This window comes from Furipterus horrens, unplaced genomic scaffold, assembly GCF_987537825.1.
Source record: "Furipterus horrens unplaced genomic scaffold, mFurHor1.1.pri manual_scaffold_7, whole genome shotgun sequence".
Classification (NCBI taxonomy): Eukaryota; Metazoa; Chordata; class Mammalia; order Chiroptera; family Furipteridae; genus Furipterus; species Furipterus horrens.
In genome coordinates this window covers 112,171,016-112,188,781 of record NW_028327177.1, presented here as the reverse complement: position 1 = coordinate 112,188,781, position 17,766 = coordinate 112,171,016, and the positions used below count along the sequence as shown (strand labels likewise).

Below are 17,766 nucleotides of genomic sequence, written 5' to 3'. Positions count from 1 at the left end.
CAAATAAAAGAACATCCCTTTCCCACAAAGTCCCCCTTCAAAAACCCAGAATTTGTATCCCTTTGGTTATAACTGGCTTGGTTTGGATCCAATCCCTTGAACCAACTCCTGAAGGAGTTAGGCCTAGTGCTAATCTTGGACAGGAGTCAAGTCCATCCAAACTATATGTTTTCACAAGGGAAATTAGAAAAAAAAGAGGAATGTTAACTGATAAAGGAACAGATGTGCACCATAGTAAATAAGAGAGAGAAGATAAACACAGTACAGAATAACTGGCCAGATTAGGTCCAGATATAGTACCAATCACAAAACTCATATTAGATTAAAAAATGCAACTATAGCCCTGGCCAGATGGCTAAGTTGGTTGGAGCATGATCCCATATACCAAAAGGTTGTGGGTTCGATCCCCTGTTTGGCACATTCCAGAGGCAAGTAAGTGATTGATGTTTCTCAGTTTCTCTCTCTCTCTCTCTCTCTCTCCCTTTCTCTCTCTCTTTCTGTCTCTCCCCCCAACCCCCTTTAAAATCAACAAACATATGCTCTGGTGAGGATTTTTAAAAATCCAACTGTATACTATTTTTTAGTTTTGTACCTAACACAGAGGTGACAGTCGAATAATAGTAACAAGAGGAAATAAAGTATGGTGATGTTAGGGAGACAAATAGAATTCAAAGCTTAAAAGAGACATCAGTATTTCAACAGCTGTCCATGAACATAAGTTATGACCTTTATGCTACATATAAGACAAATCTGATAAAAATACAAGGAAAAACTGACAAATCTATAGTCATGTAAAAAACCAACAAATCAAATAGGAAAAAGTATATAGAATTAGTAAGCTTTCAGAGGTACTCAAATATATACTTGGTACCCAACAAATAGACTTGGAACCACCTCAAAAGAGCTTATTTATTAAAACAAAGAAAATTGCAATATTTTTAAAAATTATTAGCATAGCATACAGGCCACATTTGTTATTTAAAATGTAAACTGAAATTTAAGTGTTAAGTTTTTTTCAAAATAACTGTTAAGCTAAGGAGGAAATGAAAATAGAAATTACAATCTTTTAAACTGGTTTTTAGAGGGAGAGAAATATTGATTTGTTGTTCCACTTGGTTGCTTCTTATATTTGTCATGACCAGGGATGCTACTTGCAACCTTGGTGTAGGACAACACTCTAACCAACTGAGCTACCCGGCCAGGGCCAAATTACAATCTTTTTAAAATCAAGTAATGAAAGTATTATTCAGGGTGGAGCAAAAGTAGATTTATAGTTGTTTATATGGAAAATACTACAATAATTAATGAATAATAATAATACAAAAATAAACTTTTGTGTATTCACAATTGTAAACCTGCTTTTGCCACATCCTATATTCAAATCTATGGGATATGCACAAGGAGAAATATATAACTTCTGTCCTAAAATAAATGAATTAGACTGCCCTTTCAAGATGCATGAAAAAGAAAGACAAACTAGACCCAAATAAAGTACATAAAAGGAAGAAGTTAAATCAACTTCATTTAAACAAAAATAAATTAATTGATACATACATGCAGCATACTATGTACCAAGCACTACTTTTCAGTGCTAACAGAAACCCTATTTTGTAGATGCTATTATCCCATTTTACAGGTATGAAAACTGAACCACATTAGATTAAATAATTTGTCATATCTACCAATATATAAAAGTAAGTGGGTTTTATCCTAAGATTGCAACTGGCTTAGCTTTTCAAGATCTATCATTAACAGATTAAAAGAGAAAAAAAAGAAACACGTAAAATATAAACTGATTGTTCAAAGGCATATGACAAAATTTAATGTATTTTCTGGTTTGAGAAAAATCCTAAAACTAAGCAAATTTAAGAAGAGTAACTTAACAGTTTTTAAATGGTATTAATTCCAAACCCCAGAAATAACCAGTTAAAAATATAACAGGAAAAAAAAATCCCATTGTAACAATATCAAGAAAAAAAGTGACTTAAAAAATATATTGTAATTCCCCAAAATATGTTGTGGAAGATAAGCTAATTCCAAACCTCACATGGAACAATAAATACACAAGAATAGCAATGAGTTTTGAAAAGAAACAAAGGTGTGATGGTGTACGTGGGAGGTTACTATATAATTACTATTAAAGCGGTTTGATTCCCAGTCAGGGCACACGCCTGGTTTGCAGGTTCAGTCCCCAGTCAGGGTGCATATGAGAGTCAACAATCAATGTTTCTTTCTCTCCCTCCCTCTCTTTCTCCCGAGCCTCAATAAAAATCTTACAAAATAGTAGCATGTCAGATCCAGCAACATTAAAAAAGATTGTACACTCTTAAGTGGAGTTTATTCCAGGAATGGAAGGCTGGCTTAACATCCAAAATCTACTAATATAATACACCAGAATTAAAATAAGGGGGATAAAAAAACACATGATCATTCCATAGACACAAAAATAACATTTGACAAAATCGAACATCTATTCACAGTAACGCTCACCCAAGTAAGAATAGAAGGAAACTTCCTTAACCTGATAAAAGACAGCTATAGTTAACATCATACTTCCGGTCAAAAACAATGCCTTCCCTCTTAAGATCAGGAACCAAGCAAGGATGTTTCTGTTCCTCACATTTCTATTCAACATTGTAATGAAGGTTCTATCCTGTGAAGTAAGACAAGAAAGATGTTAAAAGTATTCAGATTGGAAAGGAATAAGCAAAACTATTCATAGATTATGTAAACTTTAAGTAGAAAATACTAAGAAATCTACATTAAAACTACCAGAACTGATTAATGAGGTAGCAAGGTCTCAGAATATAAGCTTAATATACAGAAAATCACTTGTGTTTCCATATGCTGTAATGAAAAATCAAATAGTGAAATTCAAATAAAAAGAACAATTCTATTCATAATAGCATCAAAGAGAAAAAATATTTAGGAATAATAGAACAAAAGAATTATAATATTTGCACATTGAAAATTGCAAAACCGTGCTGAAATTAAAGAAGACCTAAATAAATAATATTAGAATGCTCAGAACTGTTTAAATGTCATTCCCCCAAAATTGAACTAAATATAACCCACTCCCTAGCAAAATCCTTGCAGACATTTTTGTAGAAATTGGCCGACTGATCCAAAAATTTACATAGAAATGCAAACTACCTAGAATAGCCACTTTTTTTAAAAGAACACAGTTGAAGGACTTAGGCTGCTTGATTTTAAAACTTACTATAAGGCAAACAATCATCAAGACCTTGTAGCATTGTATACACCTAAGTATACACATAGATCAGTGAAACACTCTAAAAATAGACTTAATTTCAGAGGAGAAAGGGTAACCTTTTCAATGATGCTGCTGAAATAAATGGATGTCCATATACAAAATAAAAGAACCTTGATCCATACCTCACACCACATACAAAAATAATTAACTCAAAATGGATAAGAGACCTAAATGTAGACATGAAAAACTCTAAAGCTTCTAGAATAAAACAGTAGAGAATGCCTTTGTGATCTTGGGTTAGGCAAGAGCAATTTAAAAAAATCAAGACATTGGACTTCCTTCAAAATTTAAAACTACTGCTCTTCAAAGGACACCATTAAGAAAATGAAAAGACTGGGAGAAAATATTTTCAAAACATCCTGATGAAGGACTTGTATCCAGAACATATAAAGAATGCTTACAGCTCAATAATAAAAAGACTAATAACCTAATTTTTTAAATGGACAAAAGATTTGAGTAAAGAGTTAATTAGAGCTACAAACAGCAAACAGGTATGTGAAAAGGTGCTGTGTATCATTAGACATTAGAAAAATGCAAAGTAGGTACTCTCCCATGCCTTTCTCTTGCTCCTCTTCTTCCCCATAGGCACATTACCTTTGCCTTCCCCTCTCCTAAGCTCCAAGAGCCCTTCTTTTGGTTCTGTAACTTGTTTCCTGAGCCTACACAGCCCAGCTGGCTCACTTCTAAAACTTCTGTAACTTTCTAAATAAAGTTACTCTTATAATTTGAAAAAGTGCAAGTTAAAACTACAGTGAGATACATAACATGGCCACTGGAACAACTACAACTAAAATCACTAGTTGACAGTGATGTGAAGCTGGAACTCTCATACACTGGATTGGTGGGGATGTAAAATTACATAGCCTGTTTAGAAAAGTTTGGCAATTTCTTAAGAAGTTAAACATACACTTACCATATGAATTAGAAATTCCACTCCTAGGAATCTACTCAAGAGAAATATTCTCCCAAAGACTTGTACATGTATATTTAGAGTACTATTACTTATGGTAGCCTAAAACTGGAAATAATCCAAATATCTACCAAACTGGTGAAATGATAAACAAAATATAGTTTATCTGTATAATAGAATGCTACTCGTCAATAAGAAAGGAATGAACTACTGATAAATACAACATGGATGTTATGTCTCAGAATATTGAAGCCAAGTTATAGGAGCTAGACAGAGTGTATTCCATTTTTGTATGTTTCATTTATATAAAATTCTAGAAAATGCAAACTAATCTATACAATTGACCTTGAACAACTGCCCTCACAGTGGAAGATCTACATATAACTTTTGACTCCCCCAAATCAACTACAGTCATCCCTCAGTATCCATGGGAGATTGGTTCCAGGATGCGCACACACACAGACACACAAGTGCTCAAGTCCTTTATGTAAAATGGCATAGAACAACACATACAGTCAGTCCTCCTCCACATCCATGACTGGTAGAATCCACAGACATGATACCTGGGGATATGGAATGCCAACTGTATATTCGAAAAAAAAAAAAATCCATGTATAAGTGGACCTGTCCAGTTCAAACCCATGTTCAAAGGTTAATGGTAATGACAAGAAAAGTCAATCAGTGGTTACTTGGGGAGAGAGGACAGTGATTATAAAGGGGCGAGAGGAAACTTGTGGGGTGAATATTTTCATGATATTGATTGTTGTGATGCTTTTAAAGTATATATAATAGTCAAAATTTATTAACTGTATACTTTAAAGATGAGCATCTTTGTCAATTACACCTCAATAAATAAAAGAACTACTAATACATGCAACAACATGGGTAAATCTCTCAAAAATAAGATTCTACATGAAAGAAGCCAGACACTAAAAACTATATATTATGTAATTCCATTTATTAGAAAAGGCAAATTATAGAGCTGGAAAGCAGATCAGTGGTCGCCTAGTTCCAGAATGAGAGTGGAGAGTGAATGCAAACAGGAACAAGGGAGAGGACAGGCAGATGGAGAGATGAAAGTTTTTATAATTGGATTGTTGTAATGGTTGAACAATTTTAAACATTTACTAAAACACTTTGAACACTTAAGATTGGTGAATTCTGTGACATGTAAATTATTCATAAGTAACAATGTTTCTAAAAACACAAGAGCCAGAAATGTTTAGCTTATGGAATTGGCAGCAATTTTTTAAAGATAATATTAATTCAGTAAATATTTGCATTCATACTGTACACTAAGCAGTATTGGATATTGATGAACACAGACAGGACCCCTGCTTTAGCAGGGAAAACGACAAATGGAATTAAAGTGTCTTAACTGGTCTCTCATAGAGGAAGCACACTGCAGTAACACCTCACTCTAGGCTCACTGTGCTGTGAGACAAGCACTTTCACACACTGCAGATTGGCCCAAGCTCCTGAATTCATATCCACTGACTGCGAATTCTAATTCTGTGTGTATGCTATAAATAATCAGAAATTTGGATAGAAATTGTCATCTAAACAATTGGCATTGGTCACAGGTAATTCTAAAATTAAAAAATTCAAAGTAACAAAAATTTCCAATAACGAATGGTTAAATAAGTCATGGTATCTAAGTGTCATATTATCCAGACATTTAAATTTTGTGCTTGCACACAAGCATAGCATGGAGAAATCCGGTTTATAAAATTATTTGTGATATAATCTCAATATTAAAAATGTGTTTATCTGCACTCACAAGCTAAAAAGCTCAAATATTAACAGTGGTTAACTCTGGGCTATAGGATTGCAAGTAACTTGGTTTTTTATACTGTTCTGTAATTTATAAAGTTGATCTAATGAACATGTATTACTTTAATAAACAGGAAAAAGAAGTTACTCTCCTTTATCTGTTTACATAGGTAATACCTTCACTGCAGAAGAGTTAGAAAATAGTGATAAAACCTTCACCTAAAGTCCACCCCTCAGAGACAGCGTGTCTTATCATTTAGGAATATATCCTTCTAAACATTTCTGTGCAAATATATAAGTAATTAGTTTTACAAAAATAGAATTTTTATTACATACTGTTTTCTAATCTACTTTAAAGGAGGGATACAGTAGCGATAGCAGGCCTAAACACTTAAAAGTTTGTTAGTCTAGAAGGAAGAACAACTGATGTCAGTTTGAGAAAATAAATAATTGGCACAAGCAAAAGTTTTTTTCTTGTTATGGTAGTACTCAGAGAAGGTGCCAGTGTGTGGAGAGGGGAGAGAGGGGAAGCTAAGGGATGCAGATAGTAGTACAGGTGAGGGGTCACAAGAGGAAATGTAGGGACCAGCTGTAGTGAAATTCGACCTGTGTATATGAGAGGTTTCTGCTGGACACCCCTCTTCTCATGTTGTGGAAGATAAGATATGGCCTCCACAACGCACATGTAGGTGATAAGGTCCCGAGGGGAGGGAAGTCTTACAATAGCCTCAGCCTCTAGAGTGAGCACTAGAATGTCAGCAGAGTAGCCTGTTTGGTTATTAATATAATGGCTGACTGACATGGTTCAAAAGCAAGACCAGAACCAGAATCCCAAGGCTACAATACCTAGAGCTTTATCATAAGAGGAATTACAAATAAATCAGGGTGAATCTGTCAAACAGAAATTACCAGACTCAAGAGTTAGAAAAGGAAGAAGAATGGCAGTACCACAGAAAGAGCAGAGGCCTGGGAGCCAGACAGATCTGGTTCTACCCACCACTCACCATCTGGGCAGGTTATCTGACTCCTGAGGCTCAGTTTCAGAAGACACCAGCAACTACCTTCCTAGGAGGTTGTGAGACTCTAAGATAATATATATAAACACCTGGCACATAGTAGATACCTGATAAAAAGTATCTGTTACTACTGTTACTGTCCCTGCATGGAAAGAGATGCAATATAACATCATGGTTAAAAGCAAAGAATTTGGGCAATATAACATCATGGTTAAAAGCAAAGAATTTGGAGTTAGACAAACCTATTAAGTTCAAATCCTTGCCCTATCACTTACTAGCTGTGTAATCCCAGGCATCCAAGCCTCAGCATCCCCTATATGACAGTGAAGATACCACCTACCATACCAAGCTGTTTTGAGGATTAAGTAAGACAATGTACAAGGTGGGGCAGAAGTAGGTTTACTGCTGTTGTTCATATGGGAAAATAATACAGTAATAAATAATACAAGAATAAACTTTTGCATACTCACAACTATGAACCTATTTTTGCCCCACCCTGTATATATTTATATTATCCCCTTAGGTGTAGTCCTATTTAATCAATAAACAATGACCATTACTACTTCCACTTCTATGATCTCGGCCACACTGCATAACCTCTCTGAATTCAATCAGTTGTAGCATTAGCATTCCACTATGGACATTTTTCACTTCATTCCCAGGGCACAGAACTTGGCACACAGTTGGCACAGTAAATATCCATTGCATGCACAGCAGGACTGTACTGAGAATTAGAAATAATGTATATAATACATCTAACTGGAAAGAATGGGGCTATTTTTCTTTCCAGCAGAACATGGACTCCTCCAAGGCAAAGAACCTTTGTTTTACTCATTTTGTAATTCCAGCACCTGGCAGACTGTTAGGGCTGCAGATCCTCAGCAGGTGTTTACTGAGTGGCCTTGGAGGCAGCAGAAATCCAGCAGCCACCTTACTACACGGATAACGGCAGGAGTCCTGGTGACTTGATCCTCCATAAACAACTTGAAATTCTCCATCTACTTTACCATCTAACAATCATAGGTAGCCTTTGGGCCAAGTCCCTGATTCAAGGCTGGTACTTATGTTCTGTCTCCAATAAATAACCTATTAATGACTCCAGATTTCAATGACATGAAAGAGAACCATAGGTTTCCATAGGTATAAGGCTGCAAACTGCAAACATTGTGATTATCACATCCAGCACCACAACATAATCACAGCATGCAATAGAATTTGTATAAATTCAGCCAAGCTAACAAATGGTCATAGGAAAACCAGAAAGGCAGGATATCAGTTACATAAACTTACTCAAGTAAATGTATCAGCATTATGAAGACAACAGGTTATGACACCAAATTTATTTACAATTAACATTCTTATGGTTTCTGCAATATCATAGTTAAAAGCTACAAAAATCATGTAAAGCGGGCCCTGGCTGAGTGGCTCAGTTTGTTAGAGCATCGCCTGTACACCAAAAGGTTGCCCTGGCTAGTGACGCTCAGTGGATTGAGCACCAGCCTGCAAACCAAAATGTTGCTAGTTCGAGTCCCAGTCATACCTAGGTTGTGGTTCAATCCCTGGTCGGGGTACATACGGGAGGCAGCCAATGGATATTTCTCTGTTTCTGTCTCTAAAATCAATGAATATATCCTCGAGTGAGGATTAAGAAGTACATAAAGTGACCTAAAGGGTCTTCCATGTTGCTATCTTAAACTGAGATCTGCAATAATCAGAAACAAGCTTTTCTGCCAATTTGACTAATACTGGACTACTTTAGATTTTTAGTACAAGTTTTTACATTATCTTAAGAATACTTTCTTATAGAATATTCAAGTATTTCACCAGCAGGTTTTACCTTCTATTAACCTAGATTAAGTGTAATTCTTTTTATTCTGAGTCTTTATCTGATTAGTAAATAAAGGTTTGCTGCTAAAAAAGATGGAAAATATATATTAAAATCACTCTTGGTTCAGTCATCCAGAGATAACCATTCCTTTCACTTTGGTGTATTTCTTTTTGACATTTTAATGTTACTAGTGTTTTCATAAGCATGACTTTCAATGCTTCACAGCGTTCCCAAGCCATAATTTATCCATTTCCCTATTAATGGACATTTAGATAGTTTAGAACTGTTTTCTATTAAATGTTTTTAAAGGTAGGTTTTCTTTTACATTAAACATATGAATTATTCTTTGTAAGAGTTCTACATTTACTTCCATTAGCACTGGAAAATAAGGCACTATAGTCAAGGAAGGCGAGCCAAAAACCCACCAGAGCAGTCTTCCGGGAAGGTAGCTAGTAGGAATCAAGTCTGCAGTAGGGGTTGTGTGAGCCTGACAGTCCTCAGTGAAGTGGGAGAATTTAACAGAGCAGGGAAAACGGGGGTGGGAGATGGGGGACGACAGCATCATGTGTGTATATTGGGGCCTGGGAAGAGAAAGAGAAGGAATGACATGTTAATATGCCAAAGCATGATTTATAATCTTACAAGAATAGTTCAGAATCATTTTTTTTATAGTGCTCAGTAAACAGCCTTTATTAGACCTGAAGTTCATAGGGTGTGTTTTCATTTTTTCTGCATTCAACAAATCAAAAGCCCAATTTTATTTATTTATTTCAATAAATACTCACTGGTACCTACTCTAGGCCAGGAACTGTGATTGGCAATAAAAGTGAATCAAACCCTGTCCCCTCCCTTCAAGTTCATAACTAGAATATATTTAACCAAAAAAAAAAAAAATTTAAGATTAACTTTTTAAAAGATTTTTATTTACTTATAGAGCGAGAGGAAGGGCAGGAAAAAAGAAAGGGAGATAAACATTGATGTGTGCATGAAACCTGGCTCGCAATCCAAGCATGTGCCCTGACTGGGAATGGAACTGGCGACCCTTCAGTTTGCAGGATGGTGCCCAATCCAGAGCTATACTGGTCAGGGCTATTTAACTGAGATTTTTATACTATCTATATCCAAAATAAAATAAGAATTGACAACTGATGGCTCATGACCCTGAGGAACTGCAAGACTCTCAGCTATCAAAAATGAAGTGATATCACCCTTATGCTCACAATACAGTGTTAATACTAAGTTAAAGAATTTGTTCCGAATTTGGTATCTAGGGTTTCCAATGAACTGTCTGTGAACCCTGTGAGTTCTGCTTTATTCCTTTGGTCCCTTTACTCATTCAGAAATGACCAGTTAAATTAACAGAATACTTCATAAAATTATCTTCATTGGAACCCAGAGGAATGTCAGTGACCTGTAAATAAACCTGGAAGAGGTCATTTAGAAGGAATCAGTTAACACTCTCTCCCCCTCAGGAATTCATGAGGAGCAGGATAAGATTAAGCCTCTTACAGTTCTGTCTGTAGTGACTTCAAGATGACTTCAGCAGTGATTCCAGCCTTCCCCAACAACTTGACACATCATTCCACAAGGGCATTAGGACATCACTTTTCATTCAACAATTCATTTTAAGTCCCTAGTGCCAGGCACTTCCTTGCCCAAGGATGTTGGTGTTACAAAATGGACACTTCACAGTCCAGTGGGGAAGACAGACATTTAATTATATAATGATGAAGGAAACAAATAGGGAGAACTGATAATGGAGAGAGGCTTGCAACTTAAGGTGCTGAGGGAAGAATTTCCTGAGGGAATGAGGTTAAGAAAGTTATGCAAAAAGGGAACAAAAATGTCCTAGGTAGAGGGAAAAACATGTGCAATGGCTCTGAGGCAGGAAACAGTGTATTGAGGACACTTTAAAAGGCCAGTTTTGCTGGGGTATAGTGAGAAACAGAGGGAAATGTGGTTGGAAAAATTAGCAGGGGCCAGTTCATGCAAGGCTAGACCTATTGAAAAGGAGTTGAACAAGGAAGTAACATAATCCTACTTAACATTTTTTGAAAATTACTCTGCTGGATTGGTAGAGGTGCAAGAATAAAAGCAAGGAGACAAATTAAAAAGCCATTTTGGACATTACATAAGAAGTGGTGGTAGCTCAGGTACTGGGTATAAGGAACCTTTTAAATGACATCTCAGAATTTGAAATGAGCACAAGTTAACCAGAGGAGGAACGGCACTGCAGGCCACTGAAAAACATGTACATTAGCATTAGATCCCAAGACTATAACCCATTCTGACACAGTTAATAGCCTAGTGTGGCAGTAGCCAAGGGAATGTGACAAAAATGAAGGCCATTAGACTGTTAGAAAACTATTGCAGTAATCCAAGCATGAAAGTATGGTGCCTGAACTAAAGACCGGTGACAATAGAGAGGAAAAGGCCGAACTATATCCATGGGATATTTCAAGTGCTGAGACTGGCTGGATCTGAAGAGGGGAGGGGACAGGAAGAAGGAAGAGAAACTTAGGATGGCTACGTCTCTTGCTTTGAGTGGGTAGGGGTGTGAGAAGGGTGAGTTCAGGTTTGTATATGCTGCTGTCATACCAGAAGAGCCATACAGGTGGTTTGCAGCTTAGAAAGAGGCTGAGGCTGGACCTGTACATTAAGAAGCCAGAGGTGAACAAGTCATGAGACAGATTGATTGCCCAGGGAAGGACAAAAGAAGAGCTTAGTTCAGAACCTGAGATGCACTGATACTGAAGGGGCAAGAGTTAGAGCAGGGTTTGTCAACAGCACTGATGTTTTAAGCTGAAGAATTGTTTTGAGGCATTGTCTGGCACATTGTAGGATGTTTAGCAGCATCCCTGGACACTACTCATCAGATGCCAGTAAAACCCACCCACTCCACACATTGCCAAATGTCCCCTAGGCAGGGGGAGGGACCACCCCTAGTTGAGAACCACCGAGTTAAGAGTCTCCAGGACACTGACAAAAGGATGCTGACAAAAAGTTCTGAATGAGCTTGCTCAATCCATGAGTTTCCTCCAAAGTTCCTGGAGTGCATGATACTGCTCTTGTTTCCTTAAAAAGTACAAAAGAAATGCATGCGACATTCCACTATGTCCAACCATCAGGGCACTGGAGTATCTTCAAGTATAAGATGGGATCAAATCCGCTGCTAGAAATCACATTTCTGCTATGAGGCTATAGTGGGGGAAAAAACCTTTTTATTCACAAGTCATGTGCACAAAAAGTTTAAGACCCTGGCCCCAATATAGGGTTGTGTCCCCATCGTGCTCTAGTATGCCCTAGCAGTTCCCCATCATAGGACTAATACCTCATATTTTCCATGAGTTTTTAATTTATAGGCCCTTTCACCTAATCTTCACTCAGTCCTTGTGACAGGTAGGAACTGCTGTCATCTCACTAGCTAAGGAAACTGATGCAGAGGGGTTAAGTAACATTGCCAAATCACATTAAGTAATCAAACAGATTGGAACCTCCAAAGTCGATCCTCTATAAAGCTAAACCACTTAACCACTATTCCAGATGGCCTCCATTAGACTACAAGCTCTGTGAGGAAAGCACTGCTGGTTCAGTCTTTTTCACCATTGTATACCTACCATTTGGCTCATGCTTAGCAACAGCTCAAATATTAACTGAATGAGTCTTAGGTCAGACTTAACTCTAACATATTCCCAGATCTGCACTGAGGTGTTTAAGACACCGAGAGCTCTGAGACAGCAAGTCAGGGCACCAAGGGTAAGAAAATGTTCTTCACTCTTGACAGGAAATGAGCAGTGTCTACACTGCAACCCTGCTTCATTGCCAGTGTTGTTTTCCTCCTTAGTGCCTCCTTATCCAGCATATGCTAGTTACACTAAGCCCTCAAGGAAATGGGGGGAAGAGGGAAACAAATTAAGTATGGACTGGAATATTTTTACAGAATGACCAAGCTGTACATAATTCTTATAGAATCAATAACTAGCATTCAGGGAGTTTTCCAAAGATCAGACAGCTTTTTTTTTTTTTAATCTCCATTCAAAAATGTTCTAGAAAATTAAGCAGGTGACACCTACTCGGTATACCTGCCTCAGCAATTTTCCCTCGCTAGCCAGTCTTGATACCTTTTTGATAAAAGGACTGTGTATATCCAAATTTCTACACAGATGTTGTGAAAAGTCCATGCAAAAGGTAACAAGGCTAAGCCAGTTATACCAAGTACTATAACAGACATTGCTAATAGACCATGTATATTTTCTAGGCAATGTTTATCAACTTAATACTTTAAGCAGCAATCACCCCCATGAGATAAAATATTTGTCATTCCTGTCTAAAGCCACCCTCAGAGGTAACCTAGACATGGAACTCTGAGGTTATCAGTAACTTCTAAAGGGGAGTGAGCAGAGGGAGTATGCTGTGGAGTTCTGCAAAGAATGGCTGTAGTCTACTCCATGTACACACCTGTACATCTAAATGTCGTTCTTGGAAGCCATGAAAACTATAAAGCAGTGGTTCTCAACCCTCTTAATGCCGCGACCCTTTAATACAGTTCCTCATGTTGTGGTGACCCCCAACCATAAAATTATTTTTGTTGCTACTTCATAACTGTAATTTTGCTACTGTTATGCATCGTAACGTAAATATCTGATATGCAGGATGTATTTTCATTGTTACAAATTGAACATAATTAAAGCATAGTGATTAATCACAAAAACAGTATGTAATTATATATGTTTTCCGATGGTCTTAGGCGACCCCTGTGAAAGGGTCGTTCGACCCCCAAAGGGGTCGCGACCCACAGGTTAAGAACCGCTGCTATAAAGCAATCTGAGAATTGAGAAAGTTCCCCACTCTGCATGGAAGCCACCTCAATGAAAATTCATGTAAAGCTCATGAGACCTCACTGTCCTAGCCACCTAGAATCATTCATAATGCTCTCATTGCTACCAAGGCCCCTAGGGAAACCTTGATACAGCACATTTTCAACAAATTCTAACAAGAACTTGGGCTTTAAGGAACAGGAAGAACCTGTTTTCTGTTCTAGAATATTGTCTTATCCAGAGTGGCTCGGTCATTTATAATAGTTGCCATTTACTTGACTTTTGCAAGCTGGTCCTCATTTTCTAGTTTGCCTTATTGACTTCTATCCAGACGATAAAACTTTCTTTAAAAAAAAAAAAATATTCAATAACTCACTTTTACTGTTTCTTCCAGTTCTTTTGAAGATTATGAATCAGAGGAACCTGCCCCTCCCTCCGAAATTGGAAACAAAGGCAATAAAATAGTAACCTCAAGCATTTCAGAGAAATGTGGAAAGCTTCAGTCAGTGGATGAAGAATAGCTGCCAATGTCCATATGAAAGGGATATACATATTTTAAATGTTTTTTCTTGTGAAGAGATGCTCTAATCTGCATACTGCTTTTTAAAGGCTTTGATTTCTGCAAGTGTGTATCTGCACTAGGAACTTGACGTTTTTAGGCAATAGGTCTGGATATACATACTCAACTTGGGAGACTCTTCCAGAGCTTTTCCTTAGAAGCAAATAACCTTCCAAAGTCTGTGAACCAGCACTCTTCACCCCTGAATGTACCAAGGATCTCTTGGAGACAGTGTCAAGCACAGTTCTCTGCACAAAAGCAGGAGTTGCCTCTGCTGTTCAGCATCCCTGAGGCCCCTCAGGGCTCCTATGGAGCCCAGGAGAAAACTTCATTTGCAGAAAACTTGAGTCAAAAAATTCTGGAACTTGAAAAAGCATTAAGGGCCTCCAGAATTGAATTAGCCCTGCTAAAAAAGCACTGCCAAAACATCTCAGAGACTTAATTATGTGTGTACTGGAGTTCAAAGATCTTGAACTTACTTGGTTTAATGTATTATTTCACAATGACCTGCCAAACTGCTAGTCACTTTACATCCTCAGGTATTATAACCACTGGGCCTTCCAACCTTGCTGGCAAGCTCTGAATAATCCCCTTCCCATTCTGACCGGGTCTTATATAAAACCTAAAGAAAAAGCTTGTTAAATGTAAACAACTATGGAATTTGACTCATACTTGAAAGTTTCTTAACCTTCCTATTTGTTGAAAATTATTCAATTAATCTCTAAATTAGCCGATACCCCCATCTACACTTCCTATCAGGCCTACTTGAAAACAAATGATACCTGAAAATTCTTACTAGACATATTCATCACTCAATATTAGACTAACCCAATGTTAAGGCCTCAATCTGACCATTATTCCTTCATGTTGAAACTACCAAATATTCCATCCACCTCTATATTTACCACAAAAGCGTAAGAAAACAGTGATGCCATCCATAAAAGTAAGTAACTGCATCTTTACTATAGTGGTAGATGTGTTCATTATGGAAATTACATTTTTCAGCAAGTCACAGTACAGCCAAATCCTGCAATAACCTTGGAGATAAAACTGAAAGTAAACTATTAAAAGGATGGAAATTTCTGATAGTATAATAGAAACCCCCAAGAAACTTTTAAATATTTATCTCTATCAAAATCGACTTTTCCTCTGGAATTTTTTTTAACTAGAAATCCTTAATGTCAGAATAGCTTCCCTTCCCACCCCACTCTGGTTCCCATGCTGGTGTGAAGGCCAAATAATGAAATAAACCTTTGAACTGTGGTAAGCAAAAAACAGAGAAAAGGAGAATTTAGGAAATGCACTATCAACTGGTACAGTAATAGTTAGCAGTCCTTCTTGTCAATATCCTCCCCGTTTCCTTTTATCTCCATGACCACAACTGATCTTCCATTTAACTGTTAGAGAAAATTAACTATTCAAACTTAATGTCTAATAGTTCACAAAGAACTAAAACTTAAAAGTGACTAAATCTGAGGGAAACACTACATGCTATAGCCTAAACACACACACTGGTAAATTATTAGGATTAAAAATATTTATGTGATACATGAAATTCACCATCTACCCATCCAACCTTTACCAGGAAAGGAAAGCAGTTCTTTTTTAAAAAGCCCAATATGGTTTAAGAGTTTTATTATCCATAATAATCTAAACTCGTTCTAAGACTCAGCAAAAAGTAAAAATAAAATCTGATTCTCAAATATACATTTAATTTTTTTAACTTGGCTTTACATTTTTACCTCTTCCTTTCACTTTGGGCAATATTTGATTTCAAAAGTCTGTAATATAAAAGCAAGCTACCAATATCATTCAAGATACAGCTATTTTAATTTAGGTTACCCAAAGTATCACATTTTCAGACATAAGAATGTGTTTCACTATACTCCTTTCTTAAAGAGTTGAATGCAAGAAATGTGAATTCTGAGGAACTAAGTATATATTTGACATCTGGTAAAGATCATGCTGCATATAATCTTTAATGTCCAACTGGAAATTTCAAGTTGGTACAATATCCCAGGCTCCCTGATAAAAGTTTAAATTGAGATTTATTGTGATCTTAATTCTAGTCAATGAATTTCATAGCATAATATTAATTGCAAGGTAATCAAACTAATAAAATTCTGTGTATTTTCCCTGCATCTTATCTATGTCATTGTGTACTGTTCAAAGTGTTTATAAAAACTCTAGACTGATTAAATATGTCATTGTCAACTTTTGGAAATGTTAAGGTGTGTTTGGGTGGAGAAGCCTGCATGATTTAACTTTTGTTGTTCTTCCCTTTCTCCAAAACTAAATAAAGACAAGTTGTCAATATGAATCCTGTTCACTAAGATAATCAATTACTACACACTTGTGCTTTTACTCAAACTTGAATTCATTTTTATACCTGGGTAACATTGTAAACAAGCTTGAGTTTCAAAGAGAAAACTCTTTGAGCCCCTGAGAAAACTATAAAGAAAAAGCTAAGAATAACATCTCATACTGAGAGGTGATCTCCTCTGGGGATGGGAAGGAGGATCAGGGTTTGGGAATAAGGGGTTCACAGGGATCAAACGGAATTTTAGTCTCACATAATCTTTTAAAAGAATGTATTATATATAACTGATTATTTGGGTACATAAAAAGAGCTTTTTTTTTTAAGGAAGGAAAACAGTTAAAGTACCAGCCAAGTATTAGATTCCAATACTATATTTTGAACTTTATATTTTTGTAAAGCATTTTATGTTTGTTACCTATGATATAGGAAAAGAAATTTTATTTTTCACATGTTGTAAAGCTTTTACTTTTCTTCTGCAAGGTCACCAGAGTTGTTTTAAGCAAACTAAGAACACGGTGAAATAAAAGAAATTCTTTACCCTTACACCTCTGCATGGAAGTGTACAATTAATGAAATTAACAAAAATAAAATGTCACTCTAAAATTTCTGTAATCTAAGGTGAAAGATCATTTGACCACTTAATGTTAATAACAAAGACTCAAAAGAACAAGTGAAGATGTGTCATATTAAATGCTATTATTGTTTTGATGGTTTCAAATCCTGATAAAGTACATTGTTACTTCAGTAATAATTTCTCAATCATCCCTAGTTAACCACTGATCAGCATTCCTAAATAACTCATGGTATAAAGAAAAACAACGTAAAAATTAAGGCACTGTAATTAATTACTCTTCCCCAAATATATATAATATAGGCCATTCAGAGCATGCTATCCCAAACTCCTCAGTATTCTACAACATAGAATTAGAAAACTAACATTTATTGATAGATTTAAGGTGTAATACAGGTTTCCAAAATGTGGCAGTGAGAATACCAGCATAAAAAAGAGAAACTTGTGCTAAAAACCTGAATTCATCATTGGCAATGTTACATAACAATCAAGGCCCTCACATACTTATGATTTCCACTTTTTCTATACTGTCAACCTCCCATGCATCAAAAAAGAAAAACAACTAAGATTATCAAACTTGGGAAACAATAACATACTCTATGATTTTTAAGATCATAATATTGGGAAAGTTTTGGAGATCTGCAAAATATATCCTAATCATCCATGAGTACAATCTCATTTCTAGTCATTTTTGCAGT

At 36.3% G+C, this 17,766-nt stretch overlaps 1 protein-coding gene across 2 annotated transcripts in view; it reads left to right on the top strand.

The window, feature by feature from the left end:
• Positions 1-14,338, top strand: part of PPP2R3A (protein phosphatase 2 regulatory subunit B''alpha) — a 108,459-nt gene extending 94,121 nt beyond the window's left edge. For both annotated transcript variants that reach the window (XM_090284298.1, XM_090284299.1), the window contains exon 13: positions 14,013-14,338. In XM_090284298.1, the coding sequence (XP_090140424.1) occupies positions 14,013-14,139 (127 nt within the window). In that variant the 3' untranslated portion in view covers positions 14,140-14,338. The remainder of the gene's footprint in view (positions 1-14,012) is intronic.
• Positions 14,339-17,766: the final 3,428 nt, after the last annotated feature.